This window comes from Callospermophilus lateralis, chromosome 6 (genome assembly GCF_048772815.1).
Source record: "Callospermophilus lateralis isolate mCalLat2 chromosome 6, mCalLat2.hap1, whole genome shotgun sequence".
Taxonomy (NCBI): Eukaryota; Metazoa; Chordata; class Mammalia; order Rodentia; family Sciuridae; genus Callospermophilus; species Callospermophilus lateralis.
The window spans coordinates 12,617,407-12,632,895 of NC_135310.1; the positions used below are offsets into that span (position 1 = coordinate 12,617,407).

A 15,489-nucleotide genomic window follows, 5' to 3' on the forward strand; every position below is an offset into this window, starting at 1 on the left:
GGATCCTTCCAAGGACTCTCCAAGTTCAAAATTACTCTCAGAATAACAGCATTTGCCCTTTTCTCCAAGGTCATTCCCACAGATAGTGCAGTGCACTGGCAGGTGACTCTGGCGACATCTCAGCACACATTTTAAGGCAGTGACTTCAATCTGTCCTAGGGACCACTGCATTCTTCACCGCCACATGCTCAGTCTGAGACGTATTCCAGTTTCACTTTAAGAATGGAATTTCCCCTACGAAGCTGCACGAATTGTGACGCTTTCTACATCTCGACCCTTAGAATGCAGCTGAGAAGTGCACACAGCTCTCCCGCCACAGGCCAAAGGGGGGACGTGGGTGGTTGTGAGGAAAAGCACTCAGACAACTGAGTTTCAGACTGAACTCGTGAAACGTGATTTGTACTTAAAAATACAACTAATTGGGGGCTGGGGCTGGAGCTCAGTGGTAGCGGACTTGCCTGCGTGCGTGAGGCTCTGGGTTCGGTTCTCAGCACTGCACATAAATAAATAAAATAAAGGTCTATCAACAACTAAAAAAAATTTTTTTAAATACAATTAATTGAGAATATTTCCTTTAAAATGTACAGAGTGAGCCTTCTAAGAAAACAACTGGCAGTATTTGCAGATATAATACAAACTTTCAGGCAAAAATTAGATTCTTGGAAACTTTGTATCTGCCACTATGAGTGTGACAGCTCCCCAATATTTAAAGACTTTTCCAATGAGATTTGATGTGAATTTTTTAATACAGAGTAATAAGACATCCATATTTGAGAGCCACATAACTCAGTGAGCCCACATTTTTCAAATAAACAATACATGCTATAAAATAATGTGTGAGTAAAAGACCCATTTCAACTGCAAGATGACCTACTGGATGTTTGTGACCATGAAGAAAAGTCCACTAACACCGTCTCAGATGCCACGTTGCAACTAACTTTGAAGTACTACTTCTTCAGTTTTGGTGTAATATCAAAAACAGTCTCCACAATTATCAGAAAGGGCTTCCTGGGTGCGTACGTCTGGGTGAGACTGGACCATCTTCAAACAGTGCCACCAGAACACTGCATGACAACACATGGCACGAGGAAACCAATTGAGAGTCCAGTGGTCCTCCGGGAAGACACATGATCAAGAGGTTCGCAAAACTGTAGAACAAAACTACTCTTCTCACCACCTTTTTTTTTTTTTGGTTTGAAGAAACATTTCATGAAATGGGTTCATTGAAAGTTTAAAATTAAGAAGTATTTTTGAGATTCTTCTCAGTTTAAATTTCTAATACAATAAACAGCTATGTAACCAGGGCTCTTTGGGGTCCTCAATAATCTCTAGCAGTAAAGGATCCAGAAGGAGCCCACCAAGTTTGTTGAAACCAGAGTGGTCGCTGCAGTGGGTGTCGGTGCCCACGTCACCTGCAGCCCGGCACCCTGAAGGTAGGGCTGTGTTTTCTCCATTTCTGCATCTCTGCCATCAAACACAGCCCTCGACACAACCACAAACGGGTTACCTTACAGTTCTGGAGGTCGGAAGGCCAAGGCCGGCGGGGCTGGGTTCCCTCTGGACGCCTGGATCCACGTAGGGAAACTGTTTCTCTCCTTTCAAGAACCAATTTCCAAAGGCCGCCTGCAGGGCGTGGCTCGTGGTTCAGTCACACTGACCACGGGGCACAGCTCCTGGCTCTGGCCTTCCTGCCTCCCTCCTACGACCCTGGGTGGACTGTGCGCCACCCAGATAACCCAGAGTAGTCCCTCTTCTCAGGCCCCTCACTTCCTCCCATCCACAAAGCTCCTTTGGCCACGTAACTCCCTGCTGCCACATTTGCTGTTCTGAGGATTAGGGTCTGGGCACTTTGAAGGAGACCCTCGTTCTGCCTACCACAGTCACATACTAAGGTAGTGCTATAAAAACGAAGCAGGAAAATACCCCATCATTCCCCCCCACTTTAAGCTTCCCCAGACCAGAATGAGAAAGACACTAAGAACAACGATTGCCCCTGAAGGAGAAACTCGGGGGCTGAGAACAAAGCAGGAGGAATTAATCCATTTTCTTTAACAGACATATTGTAGCCATGTGCCAGCACCACCTAGTGTTTTCCTCCTATTTCCTCACTAACCCCACAAAAATCCCAGACCACTTTACAGCTGCTCTAACTCTGCACAGAGGGGTCTCGTGACTTGCCCGAAGCCACACAGCCAGGAAGCAGAAGAGCCTGAGCCAGGACTTGAACCCAGGATGTCTGGTTAATGTCCATGCTTTTAACCACTGCGCTACCCAATCCCAGGGCACTTGGCATGGCTGTTCAACCTTCTACATTGCTGGGATTTCATACCATGCACGTGTATTACCAATCCCCCCAAAAAACGGAGGATGCTGTCGATCAAACAGTTGTCTCTAATAGAGCAAGCTAAAAAGGAGATACCAGGATGTGGTCATTCTGGATGGTTTTATTCCTTCATAGGGAGGAACAGAGTCAGGAATATAATTCTTTTTTTAGCCCAATACAAAAGAAGAAGATCCGAGGTGGAAATACAGATGAGCCTCATTTGGCAGCCAGAGCTTGAACGTCCACAGGAATAGAGGGGTCTGCCTCTTCTTTTTCTTATGCAACAGGCTATGAGGATTCAGCCAGCCTGGACTCAGAAACTACACGCCACAGAGGTTTGGTTCACTCTGTGTGCACAGGAGACGAGGCAGGGCGTCAAGAAGGCTCAGATCTCTCTAAAAGTGGCACGCTTCGAATGCTCCACACACCGCCCTTCCAAGGAAGGTTCCTTAGCTTTTCACCTAAATGGTGTATTTGCACTTAATGGTCAGAGAAAGAACACAAAGCTGGCTTTTACTAAAAATGCTGGCAAACTCTGGACAGCTTCTGCCCTGGCCACAGCACTGCCCCACCCTACTTACTGAGGGGCATCGCCTCACTACCAGCCGTCCCGGTGCAGGCCACAGGACATTATTGTGTCTGCTGTACCCCTGGAGGTGACCCGTGAGGACTGACCATCAGTATCTATGGTTTCCCAATGCTGACACATGCTTGGGCTTTACAAGGAACTTACAGTCATTCACTCATTCACTCTTTTCCCCAAATCATTTTTTTTAAAATTTATTTTACAGGGGACTTCCAATCATTAAAAACAATAAGACCCACAGGAATGAAGCCATAGTGTGAGAAAACAGAGCTGATAGGCTGGTATAGGTTTTCAAACCACACTCCAAAGTCATCAAAGGACCAGATGAGTCCTCTGAACTCCACCAGAGGCAGGGAAGGTGGTGGTGTTTTCCAGATGGCGCCACACTCTGCTGTAAATCCCACAAGCTGCCCAGCAGTCTGACCCGCCTTTTCCCATGAGCTCTGCCTGCCACCTCTGTGCAGGCCACCGGCTCCGTGGGAGACTCCCTTGCCTCCTTTGGGTGCAGAACCTGTGCATCAGCAGTGCCCAGATCAAATGCCATCCCCTCTAGAAATCTCTTTTGGGGCGCTCATGCTGCAAGTCCAGTCCTCAACTGTGCACTCCTCCGCTCTCTGATTCATCTTCACATGCCAAGGTCAAATCCCACCTCCGACCCCTGTTCTCTTCACCACAAAAGTTTTGATTTTTAATGTATTTTATTATTCACAAGTATTTCCACTCAACTGCAAGTTTCTTGAGATTACACAATGAATTCATCCTTACATACCAAGGTCAGATGAGTGAATGGCAAGAGTGAGAAAAAGGGAATCAGACTCCCAAACAAAATTCAGCAAGGGAATGAGTCCCCAGGATCTTTGTTCTCTCCACAGCTAACAGAAAGCCACATACTCCATTCTGGTGATGCACAGCACTGAAATCTCCTTTCAGAATGTTTCCAAGGAACTACTTAATCTGAGACCAAAGTTCCAAGTCCTGACAAAACCGATATTTCCCAATCAGCTTTAAAAAAAAAAAAAAAAAAAAAAATTTAAAAATGCATCTCCTTTCTTTAGGAACACTAATATGTTTTTATATCTTGGAGTCGAGGGTGTTAGCCAGACAGACTCAGTAATAGCGGTTTTACACACAAACAGTGTGTTCTCCAAGCTAAATGCTATTAGTCATCCTAAACAAAATGCCCTCACGCTCACAAACGGGAAATGAGTGGCCTGGCCCCATCACAGCCAGCTCTGTAAGACTTTCCCCTGGTGAAAAGCTGTACCGTGGTCACACACATCCCCAGGAGCAATGCATCCAGGAGAGCAAACTCACGTCTAAGTGGCTTCTTCTCAAAAAGAGAGAGGTTCAAAGGGAGCCTGGGGCTCGAGAGGAACCTTCACCACCGGGGACACATTCGCTGGGTCTGCACTGGCCTTTCCCATTTCATCTCCCGGTAAACACACCCCACACTACACCAAGGCATCAAGAGCATGCGTCAAAGCCACGAGTCCAGTGTTGGCATAAGGACCTTGTTCAGGAACTCTGTGTCCAATGAGACTTCCCTAAATGCTGCTGGAATTGTTCAAAGGATGGCAAACACTAGAAAAGGGATTTTCATGCGTAACTCATAAAAGCTCATGAACAGGAATCCAGCATAAACAGGCCTGGAACACCCGGTCCCATCAATGATGGCCTTGTTGGCACTAAAATAACTAAAATTCCCTCTGGGGAATTCCAGTGGTGAAATTAGTTCTCCCTATAAAAAGTCTTTACAAGTGATATTTCAGCTCAAGTCAAAATGCAGCTCATGGACATTCCCTCTTCCTATGAATATCAGAACAGGAATTAAAGGCAAAAATCAAAGAGCCATTCACTTCTTAGGGGGCAAAGGAACTTCCTATGGAACACAGGTCAGTTCTCAGAATCTGGTCAGTGAAGGACGTCAGGAAGGGAAGCTGATGACTGGGAATCCTCTGCTTCTTGGTGGATTCACCTACTGAATAGAACAGTCTCCTGAGTAAGGGCTGAGGAGCAAGTGAGGCGAGTTAACCAGTCTACTTGCTGCTTTCTGACCACTACAGAGGACAGTGGTGGCAGTTTGAGGCATATATTTCCTAACCGAGAGAACACCCCACCTGAGCACAACGGTTACCTTTTGCTATAATCTCCTTCAATTTTTAAGAACTCAGAGAGAGGGGCTGCTTAGGTCCAGGCTTGCCTCCTGTAGACTACTGGCCATGAGGCAGTGTGAGTGCACACACTGACAGATGTGGCCAATGGGGGGCCACCCTGGTTGGCTAAAAGTGGAGCCTACACTGCTCCAAATCACCTGAAGGAGGCGCTCTCATAGCAGGACCCATCAAGCAAGTCTCATTCACGGTGGAGTTTGAGACCCATTTCCCTGAATGTTATACATACAGATCAAGCAGCCTTCAATACCAGTAGAACCCATCTTTTCTTAAAAAAAAAAAAAAAAAAAAACACAGAGCCTAAACAGCAACCCACAGCCACTTCCCTGGCTCTCATGTCACTGTGACTAACACTTCTTTTAGACACAGATAGAGACAGATAATTTTCCCCCCTCTACTCAAACCTAATCAAGAGACTAAGGTTAACCAACATAAATGTCTGGATATCTGACCAAACCCCAAAATAGACCAAAAGCCCTAAGCTCCATGTAGCTTTTCCCCAGGACCTCACACATTCAAACACTCAATAGGGAGGAGGTCAGTAAATATTCCAAATATGACCAAACAACCAGTTAATGCTTTCTTCCTCCTCCATCTTCTGATATTCTAAAGCTGTCCTTCCCTCTTCCCAAGTACCCAGACACCATCTAGAAATGACCACTGCTAAGTATAAACCAGAATTGTGTTAATAACTGGTTTTCAAAGGCATTTACGTTTTTATCTGTGCCAATTTTTTTTTTTTTTTTTTAGAAAACAGGATTACCGTTTTCTGCTTCACTGCAAAAGCAAATCAAAGTAAGTTTCAATAAAATGTTAAGCTGCAAAGGCAAGGGAAGCGGGAGAATCAGGGTTTCAGACAAGGGGTGGTTATAGGTGTTTATGTGGCAGGTGGTCCCCAAAGCAGCAGAGAGAAACTGGCAGAAGCCCATGAACAGTGTGAGGCATCTCTGTGTGCACTGGGGCGCCCCCCAGGGGCCACTCGAAGAACAGCATGGAGCCTCTGCAAGGGAGGGGGAAGAGGGGTAGCACCCCCCACCAGGCCCCCCCAAACCAGACTCAAGCCCCACTCTCACTGAGCCTGCACATTTGTCCTCCCAGCCTCTCTCAGAAATGCCACAAACGCAGGCTTCTTTTAACGCAGAGATGTTATGTACAAATGAGAAGTTTGCTCTTTCTTTTCTCTTTCAATTTCTTACCTGCCCACCCCATATTTTACACCCACCCTGCTACCTTCAGAATGAATAGGTTTCCTTCTGAAGTGTTCATTCACAGGCAGTTAACTTCCTTCCCAAGTGACGTAACTATCCCAAAAAGAAAGAAAAATAATCACGTTTGCAAAGTGTGTGGAGAAGCTGGCCCCTGTGGCCGTTTCCTTTCCAACACAAGCACATTACTATGGAACAGTCACCTGGAGCTCAGGAAAGGGGACAAACACCACCACCTAGGGCAGAAGGGATGGCACACTGCCTGGGATGCTGTCACCCTCCAAGGAACACAGTCCCACCAGGGAACCAGGAAGGAAGGGGCTAGTAGCTCTCCCTGGCTGGTGGGGAAGCCCTGCCCAGGGAAGAAATCTGTACATGTGGGTGCTGCAGCCATGTAGACGGGCACGGGCGGTAAGGCCAGCTGTGGACAAGCCCCGCTGCGGCTGGCTAGCCAAGTGACTTGTGCTCACAGCTCCTCGGGGAAGTTACCAAAGTCTAGACCACCAGAAGGGCTCTTAGGACGAGGACTAGTGCGGCCATCTGACACACCCAGGACAACCTTTCCATCCTGTTTCCTTGCAGAAAGTGGTAGACAAGCCTACCTCACCTGCTTCATTCTATTTTTGTTTTAAAAAAAGGTGAATTTGACCCTTTTGCTGCTTTCTATAGGAATTCACTTATGAAAGTATCAAAAGTATAATAGACTCTTCAGTGATTCCTTATTGTGATAAAACGCAATTGTTATAAGGTATTGTTATAAGGCATTGTTATACCTTAACACAAGAAGTGCACACATCTCTCAAGAGTAATGAATCCAGCAAAGCGACACACACACAGATTATGTGGAACACTCAGGCTTGTGACAGCAGCCAGCAGGTTGAGCGATGGCCTAATATGGCACGTAATTAATGAGTTCCATCATAACTTTTTGTTTTATGATGCTCCCTTTTATATCCCAATAGTCAATTTAATAGCATTTTAAATGGGAAGAAAACCACAAGAGAGGAGGAGAAAGCATTAGGTATCTTATTGAATCACAAATCTTACAATCTGATTTTTTTAATTCCAAAAGCGACCTAATAAACTTGCTTTATAATTACATCCATCCTTTTCTTTGGGGTTTTCCATTCATTTTTGGTAATCATGCAAAGGCTTCGATTGAAATACATTGTCATTTTAGTTAAGTATTGTGTTCCCAGGATGAGGAACCTGTCTTGGGCTCTTCTGAAGCTTGACCTCAGGGACACAGAATGCTACCTCTCATGTTCCCAAATAGTTGGAGCCTCTAATCCATTAAATCGCAGCATCAGCAATATGCATGAGCAATAACTTCAGAAATTTAAGCTTTGGGATGATTTCCTCAGATGAAAATTTTACCTTGAGAAAAATACACTGGCATCAAATTTTTCAGTTTTAGGCCTTCACAAAGTTTTGAAATTCACAGCCTATGTTGAAAGTTTCCTGCTTACTGAGAAAGCACCTGACAAGAAATGAACCACGTTGGCTGCTACAAGAGCCAGTATAGTGTTCAACAGGGGCCTGCCCTAGACCCAAAAGAGTAAGGAAAAGCCCTCAACCTCAGCTTTTATGCAGGCCTTCACCTGCCTTCCATCACGGGCAACTGTGGTACTAAATATCGTGGGTGAGTTTAAAGAGTCTGCAATTTTAAAGAATACTCTGTGCAAAAATTATTAATTTGGGGTCTGAGGTAGTGGTTTAGTGGTAGAGCACTTGCCTAGCACAGGTGAGGCACTGGGTTTGATGCTCAGCACCACATTAGTAAAATAAATAAAATAAAGGTATAAAAAAATTACTTTCTATTTTCAGGAAAGCACCATAACTACAAAAATGCATGGCCTCTTGCTACAATCTATTCCAGTTGGCATCTGTGTTCCTCTGTTAACAAATTAGGAAGGATTCTTTGAAAGGTTTGTATCATCTGAGTTTGCAACAATGTATCAGTCTGAGGAAAAAATACCAGCCAGTAAGAAGGAAGCGGACACAGACTCACCATTTGCTGTATTCTTTTTAAAGTTGTCCAGGAATTCCTCCAGCAGTTGGGACTGGTTGGGAGAGGGCAGCAGACCCTTCTGGTCCCTGGAGAACAGGTCACTGTCCGACCAGGAAGTACACAGGGTTGCTTTTGTGTCCAGAGGCCGGGCAATCAAAGTGAGTCCAACGCTCTTCTCAGAAAACAGGGCCTCCATCTGCTTGAGGTCAAGATCAGACACAGCTTCCCCATTTAAGGTCATGATCTCATTGCCCTTTCTCAATCCTGAGCAGCCGCACAGGGAAACAGGAAGAAAACAGGTTATTGAAATATCTTGAAGGCTGCAAACTCAAACTGTGCGCCCTGAGGGATGGTTTTGCCTGTTGCTTTCCTCAGAGAAAGAACCACATCTTACAGTAGCTAGAAGCCACTCAGAGCCACAGTACTAGAGGGAAGAGTTCTGACATGACACAGTTTGCAGAGCCACTGATTGATGATGCTCTGAGGGCAAATGCCCTGGGAAATGGAGTTTGCTTTATCTGCGTCTGCCTGCCTCTCGTACTCTCTCCCTCCATCTGTACACATGGACGCATGCTCTCTCTTTTAAAATGTACATGCGCATGCACACAAGCTTTCTGTGTCTATATACACATGCATTTTCAATTAAACTCTTAAGTTTATTTTCTTTAAAATTGCAGGAGAAACCATTTTTTGACAAAACAAAACAAAAAAATTGCACCAAGTAGACCACATTTCTACAGTTTGAGAGTTAGAGAGAACAGACATGGTGCCACACGGACCTCCCCCATATGCCAAGCCATCAGGGAGAACGTCACTGATAAATATCCGGCTGAGATGCTGGTGCTCATCCACCTGGGCTGTGACTGCAAACCCTGGGAATGAAAAGAAAAGTTAAACTCACCTCACCCCTCCCCTTCCCCAACCCATTGGCAGTATTTCCTTGAACGCTTGTCTCCTGGTAAATTCACAGTGTTATTACTGTGGCTACTCATCAATGTTCATATTCATTCCTTTCACTACTCAGGCCTTGTTCCCAAATATTGACATATTTTATTCTAGTAATGTAAATAGTAATATAAAAAAGAGAAAGGAAGTTCAGAATCTACTGTCATTCTCTGAAAACGTGAACATAAAACAACAAGGTCCAAAGATGGGGGGTGGGGACCAGCAAGGCCAAGTGGCACAGAGCTCCCTGCACTTACCAAAGTCAGATACACTCCCCGTCTTCGTGAGCTGCACATCATAAATGTTTAGTGGAAAGATTTCTATTTCATCATAAACCTGCAAACGGCAGAAACAACAAAATCAGAGGTTTGATATTATGGTATCTTGGATTATTTTTGACTTTTTTTTCCATAACAAAACAAGAAAGCTATCAACAAACTACACTTTAGATGAGGGACATTTCCAAACCATGTGCAAAATTGAAGCCATTTTCCCTCAAAATTACATTTTTCAAACCCAAAAGGCCTCAGATATGATTCAGATTCCATTTTCTAAAGTTAATGCACTCACCTGTTCTTGCATGTATTCACCCAGGGCAGGAATATAGCACTCGAAGCTCTCATCAACTAATTTTCGAAGTTGAAGGCCATAGTGACTAGGTTCCAAGTGCCTCATCTAGGGAAAAAAAAAAAAAAGACAGGAATTCAGATTTTAAGTGTTCTTTCCAAATTTATCATTGTTCAGCAGGCCCATTAAAATCAAAGTAGAAATCTCTTTTTTAAAAAAAAAAGAAGACTATAAACCAGGCACAGTGGCACATGCCTGCAATCCTAACAGTCTGGGAAGTGAGGGAAGAGGATTGCAAATTCAAAGCCAGCAACAGCAACTTAGAGAGACTCTCAGCAATTTAGCAAGACCCTGTTTCAAAATTAAAAAAAAAAAAAAAGAACTGGGGACATGGCTTAGCGGGTTAAGTGCTCCTAGGTTCGATCCCTATCGCGCGCACGTGCACACACACACACACATACACACACAGATTATATAATTTGCTGAGTTTAAAACTATAAAAGAGCTCAAATTTTATGTAAGAAGGAATAGACAAATAATCATTTCTAGGAAATGATTTTTCTCTAAATGATTTTATCATTAAATGCAAGGCATGCATTTAATGATAAAATTAAGGTAAAACAAATCTGATGGTAGAATATACTTTACCATTACAGCAAACACTGTCTCTTTATATATTGGTTGAATGTAACTTTAAGTGGCTTCCCATAACTAAAGTAGATGTAAATAATCTCAGGTTCTACAGACCTCAAAATTGGGAATTTCCCACCACATAATTTCTCAAAAGAAAAATGTACAGGGGCTGGGGATGTGGCTCAAGCGGTAGAGCGCTCGCCTGGCATGCATGCGGCCCTGGTTCGATCCTCAGCACCACATACAAACAAAGATGTTGTGTCCGCCGAAAACTAAAAAATAAATATTAAAAAATTCTCTCTCTCTCTTAAAAAAAAAAAAAAGAAAAATGTACAAATACACATTCTTTCTCCCACCCTATACATTTTCAACACTGAGAAGTTTACTCAGGCCTATGAACACCACTGTTGTTTTTCTGCATTAAAAACCTCTCATACTGGAACAAAAGGCACATACGTTTCTGAGACTGCAGGGTACATATGTAAACATATAGAATCCTAAAGCCTCAAGTCAAAATGACAGGAGAGTACTAAAAGCAACCATCAGCCTTATCTATTGCCTGCATGTGGTACAGAGTCACCAACTCTACATGTAGCCTTTTTTCTCCATTACACACATTACACACACTCAATATTTAACTTTGATATTTAAGCTCTACGGTGCCACCTGGTGGTCTGAAAGCCTCTGAGCTTCCTTTGTGAATGGATTTCATCTGGCTGCAGGCTGTCTTTAACACTTACCATGTACTTCCTTTTCAGACTAGGAATAAAGTCTAGTTTGAATAATGAATAAAACATCATCTTGTGTCAATCTCCATGAAGCAACTGTGAATGGTATCGAGTTACTTATTTTGTCTGGAGAAACCAGGTAAAAGGATTTAAGATAATATCAAAGCACTTCACATTTATACCACCTTCATACAGAGTACCATCTCCAGGTAACTGAAGTAGCAATACACACGAGAATCATCCTAGGTGTAAAGGTATTTAGAATTTACATAGAATACTCAGGTTCTTCATGGAGGTGAACAACTCGTTCTGCTGAAGGGATCAAAGAAGGCAAATAAATATATCAACTAGTACGCCAACATGCTCCCTCTGTAGAAGCCTTTTACACTACACCAAATTAAGAGAGAGAGGAGTGTGGCAATTAATTCTATTCATAAGTATCTTTGTGCAGTAAAACCCACTCATTACCTTGCATGCCAAGGTCAAGATGTCTTCCACTCTGTGTTCTGGCTTGATGGTTACAGTGACTCCTTGATTGTCCTGAAAGTGAATGTAAGCCTGGATTTCCCACGTGGTGTCGCGGGGAGCACCATCTGCTGCTGACCCATAGAGATGCAGAAGTTCATCCACCTGTTTTGAGATATGGGAAGAAAGTGCACACAGGTTAGACACTCAAATGAAGGAAACTCCTGAAAAACTGTCCCCTTGATTTATGAAGTGGTTATCATAAGCCCCTCCACACTCCTCTTGTCGCGGCTTCTCACAACCTCTGGGTAGTGCAGTCGTTTCCCCCTGGTCCCCCTGGGTGAGACTGAGGCCCAGCAAGATCAGCAGACTCCTGTTCTTTCCACTCTGCCTTTCTCCACGCAGATCAAGACAGAACACCAAAATCCCTGCAGGGCTACCTGGTGTGCAGTCCGACTGCTCAAGATCTATGTTGGAGAAGGTCCACTGTGAAACTTGCATCTAAACTATGATCCTCCTCAAACCTCATCCATGACCTCTGCTCTCTGCCTGCATCCCGAGGCTGAAGTGCACTTCACTTAATCCAAGCACAAGTTTCCTTGAGTTTCTAATTGCTTTTTAAAAACTAACCCATGTCCAGGAGAAGTCTTTCAGCTGTTTTCTGTGTAGGCACTCTGGAAATCACCCCCAAATACCATCTTTAGGAGGCTTTTCCAAATGGCTTCCTTTCCTAAATTTCATCATCACAGTCATTGGATAATTTCATGCTAATGTGTTCTATGGTTTATTAAAGAAGAGTTAACATTTATTAAGCAATTCAGAAATGTTTTTCTCAGGCTAGGTTCTTGTATTTTCATTGTGATCAAAAGTAACAGACTCTATCACTTAGGCAGCAAAGAGCAGCCTAGGGCAAGCCATTTAAGTGGCTAAGCCTCAGCTCCCATTCTGTCAAAGGGGATTATTATAATTACTTGAGTTTGTTCACTAACAATACACACTTCTGTGAACAAAGGAAGTCTTATAGGTGAAAATGTCTGATATCCTAGAAAACGTCACATATTGAGTCAACGTTTTCACATTGGTCCTACCCCCAAATTACCATGGATGGGTGATTTTACATTTAATTCCATTAATCTTTTAAATATAAAGCAAAAGATTCTCCTCCATAGGATTTAAATACTAGAATAAAAACAATAAAGAAATTCAAAAGAACAGGTTTGGGCAGAGCCAGGGAAGAATCCATCTTTCTGAGTCGTCTTTTTGAAAATGTGGTGATCAACTCTGACATGACACTTTTGGATCTGTCACGAATCCATCACTTTCATCACATTTTCCTGGAAGGATGATCACAGCCAGAATGATTGTTCCCTCGTGTGCCAACATGAAGGAACAGAGACAAAGGAGCAGATGCCTGGAGCCAAGGATGCCAGGAACCAGCCAGGACACCACCATCTCCTGAAGGGTCCAGGCTCACACCAACCACAAGCTTTTCCAGGGACCTCTACGTGGGCAGTGATTCAACCAGGTGCCTGGGCAGCAGCCCTGCAAGCCCCACCTCTTAAACTACTGTTGCGACTCAAACTAAAACCCCAGCAGAGGGCGCTGTGGAGTAAGAAACCACCGAAGACCAATTACTGTGCTGGGTGACTTCATGCTGCACTTTCAGATCAGAACAGGAAAAAATGTGACTGAGGTTAACAGGTAGAGGAGAAACTTGAGAAATATAAATCCACAGCCATGCCTTGCTGCCCTGTGGCCCCATCCCCTGCCATCCGCCATAGGAGTAGCTACAGATCCATGCCCCTTTCAATTTCCTTGCCCACCTCACAGCTTCGGCGCTGAAATCACACATGTCCTCCAACCCTTTTCAATGCCACCCCTTCCTCTGCCCCACCTATCCCTAATTCCACTCCCCTAGATGAGCCCACTTGCCTATTCCTGGCATAATGTGTGTTCCGCAAAGTCCAGCTCACACAATGGTCAGCTGCAGGTCCTTCCACCTGGGGTGGTCAGAGGAATGACAGCACGGGTTTTGACCTCCTCATCCCTAGCCTCCATCAGCCCTTACCATGGTGCACTATACCCACAACACGGCAGCTCACGGGGTGCCCAGCCCATGGGTGCTGGGTTGGATGCAATTAGAAATTTGCACCCTACACAGGTTTGGAAGGTGAAGGTCATCTATTGGCCAACTACGATTTAAGGCTGTTTTTTGTAATGTCAGGTCCTTAACACTTCCAAATTTAAAGAGAACAAATCAACAGATTATGAAAGAGAAGAAATATTGAATGAAAGAAAAGTACAAAGGTAAATAGAGAAATAGAAGGAAAGACAAGAGATAAGTCCTATTCAATTATTTTTAAATTTGGCTTTTTACCAAATTTAAAAATTGGTACTACTCTACTCTGAGGCTTCATTTCTTGAGTCTATACTGTTAACTAAGCTCTAGTGAATAATAGAAGATGTCCATCAAAGCCAAGGCCATCAAAGTTCACACCTTCTCAATAGACCCGACAGAGAAAAATTAGATGAGATTTTTGCTCACACACACACACACACACACACACACACACACACACCCCACAAATGCATGTAATACAAAAAAAAAAAAAAGTAAAAACTGCTGGGTGTGGGCTGAGGTGATAACTCAGTGGTAGAGCACTTGCCTGGATTCGCTTCTCAGCACCGCATATAATAAAAATAAAGGTTCACTGACACTAAAAAAAAAAAAAATCCGCCAGTGTGGTGGTGCATGTCTGTAATTCCCAGGACTCAGGAGGCTGAGGCAGGAGGATCACAAGTTCGAGGCCAGCCTCAGCAATTTAGCAAGGCCCTAAGCAGCGTAGTGAGAACTTTTCTCAAAATAAAAAATGAAAAGGGCTAGGGATGTTGTTCAGTGGTTAAGCACCCTGGGTTCAATCCCCTGGTACACAAAAAATAATAAATAAATAAAACCTGTTTATTCAAAGAAAGCTTCAAGAATGTGGAATTAATTAATTAGAACTAGAAAACAACCTACTTGATGATTACAGATCTTCTAGGTTGTTGAGAGCTTTCCCCTTTGGAGAGAAAGCTGGATGGATTCCCTTGAGAAAGGTCAATGCTATCTAAGCTAAAAATACACACGCTTTAGTTTCAATAAGCCAGATAAGTATTCTGACATTCTTTTCATAAAAGGAATAGAGAATCTTGAAAACAAACAAAAACTTGTTTCCATCTGGAAAATTCTTTTCCCAACATATCCTTTGCAAAGGTACTACATTAAATCTTTTTAACCACTCACCCAGAATCCCCCCAGTGGTTGCCTGTCAAGACTGCTGCCTATCCACACCACCTCCTGCTGCGACACCTCCCCGTGTCCCGTTAAAAACTTCCAACTGTTCGTTCAAGTTTCCAGTCCCTGGAGAATACGGATGAAGGTGGCAAAGATACACGAACAGGAAGACAATCTGGTTCAGGACCAGCCTGGCTAGGCCTGGCTAGCCTGGTCTCTGCACTTCTGTTTCTTTACCTTTACGAGATTAAAAACACCAGCCTCACAGGGAGACAGAAGAATGGTGTTTGAAAGACGCACTCTGAAGACTTTCAGAAGGGCAGCGTGGACGGGGGCACTAGGTTGTTCTACCCATAACCATTTTTAAATGAAATGGCAGTTCAAGGATGGCCACGTCAGAACTGCGGGGAGTCATCCCCTTTAAAAAAAAAAAATATCCAGGCAACTCAGGAGAGTGGGGCCACAGACGCCTAGAGCACCTTGCAATCCAGCTCCCCTGGCCATCATGACCTGGGAGCAGAGCGATCTGCAGCCGATCTGCAGCCACAACACACTGACCAGTTAACACTTGCAAATCTGCT

The 15,489-nt window shown here is 43.9% G+C and overlaps 1 protein-coding gene across 2 annotated transcripts in view; it reads right to left on the reverse strand.

Annotated features, from left to right (window-relative positions):
• Window positions 1-15,489, reverse strand: part of Tiam2 (TIAM Rac1 associated GEF 2) — a 103,185-nt gene that overhangs the window by 51,173 nt on the left and 36,523 nt on the right. For both annotated transcript variants that reach the window (XM_076858096.2, XM_076858095.2), the window contains 5 exons: window positions 11,638-11,799; window positions 9,812-9,916; window positions 9,499-9,577; window positions 9,076-9,168; window positions 8,297-8,560 (listed from right to left, as the gene is read on the reverse strand). In XM_076858096.2, coding sequence (XP_076714211.2) covers window positions 8,297-8,560; window positions 9,076-9,168; window positions 9,499-9,577; window positions 9,812-9,916; window positions 11,638-11,799 — 703 coding nt within the window. The remainder of the gene's footprint in view (window positions 1-8,296; window positions 8,561-9,075; window positions 9,169-9,498; window positions 9,578-9,811; window positions 9,917-11,637; window positions 11,800-15,489) is intronic.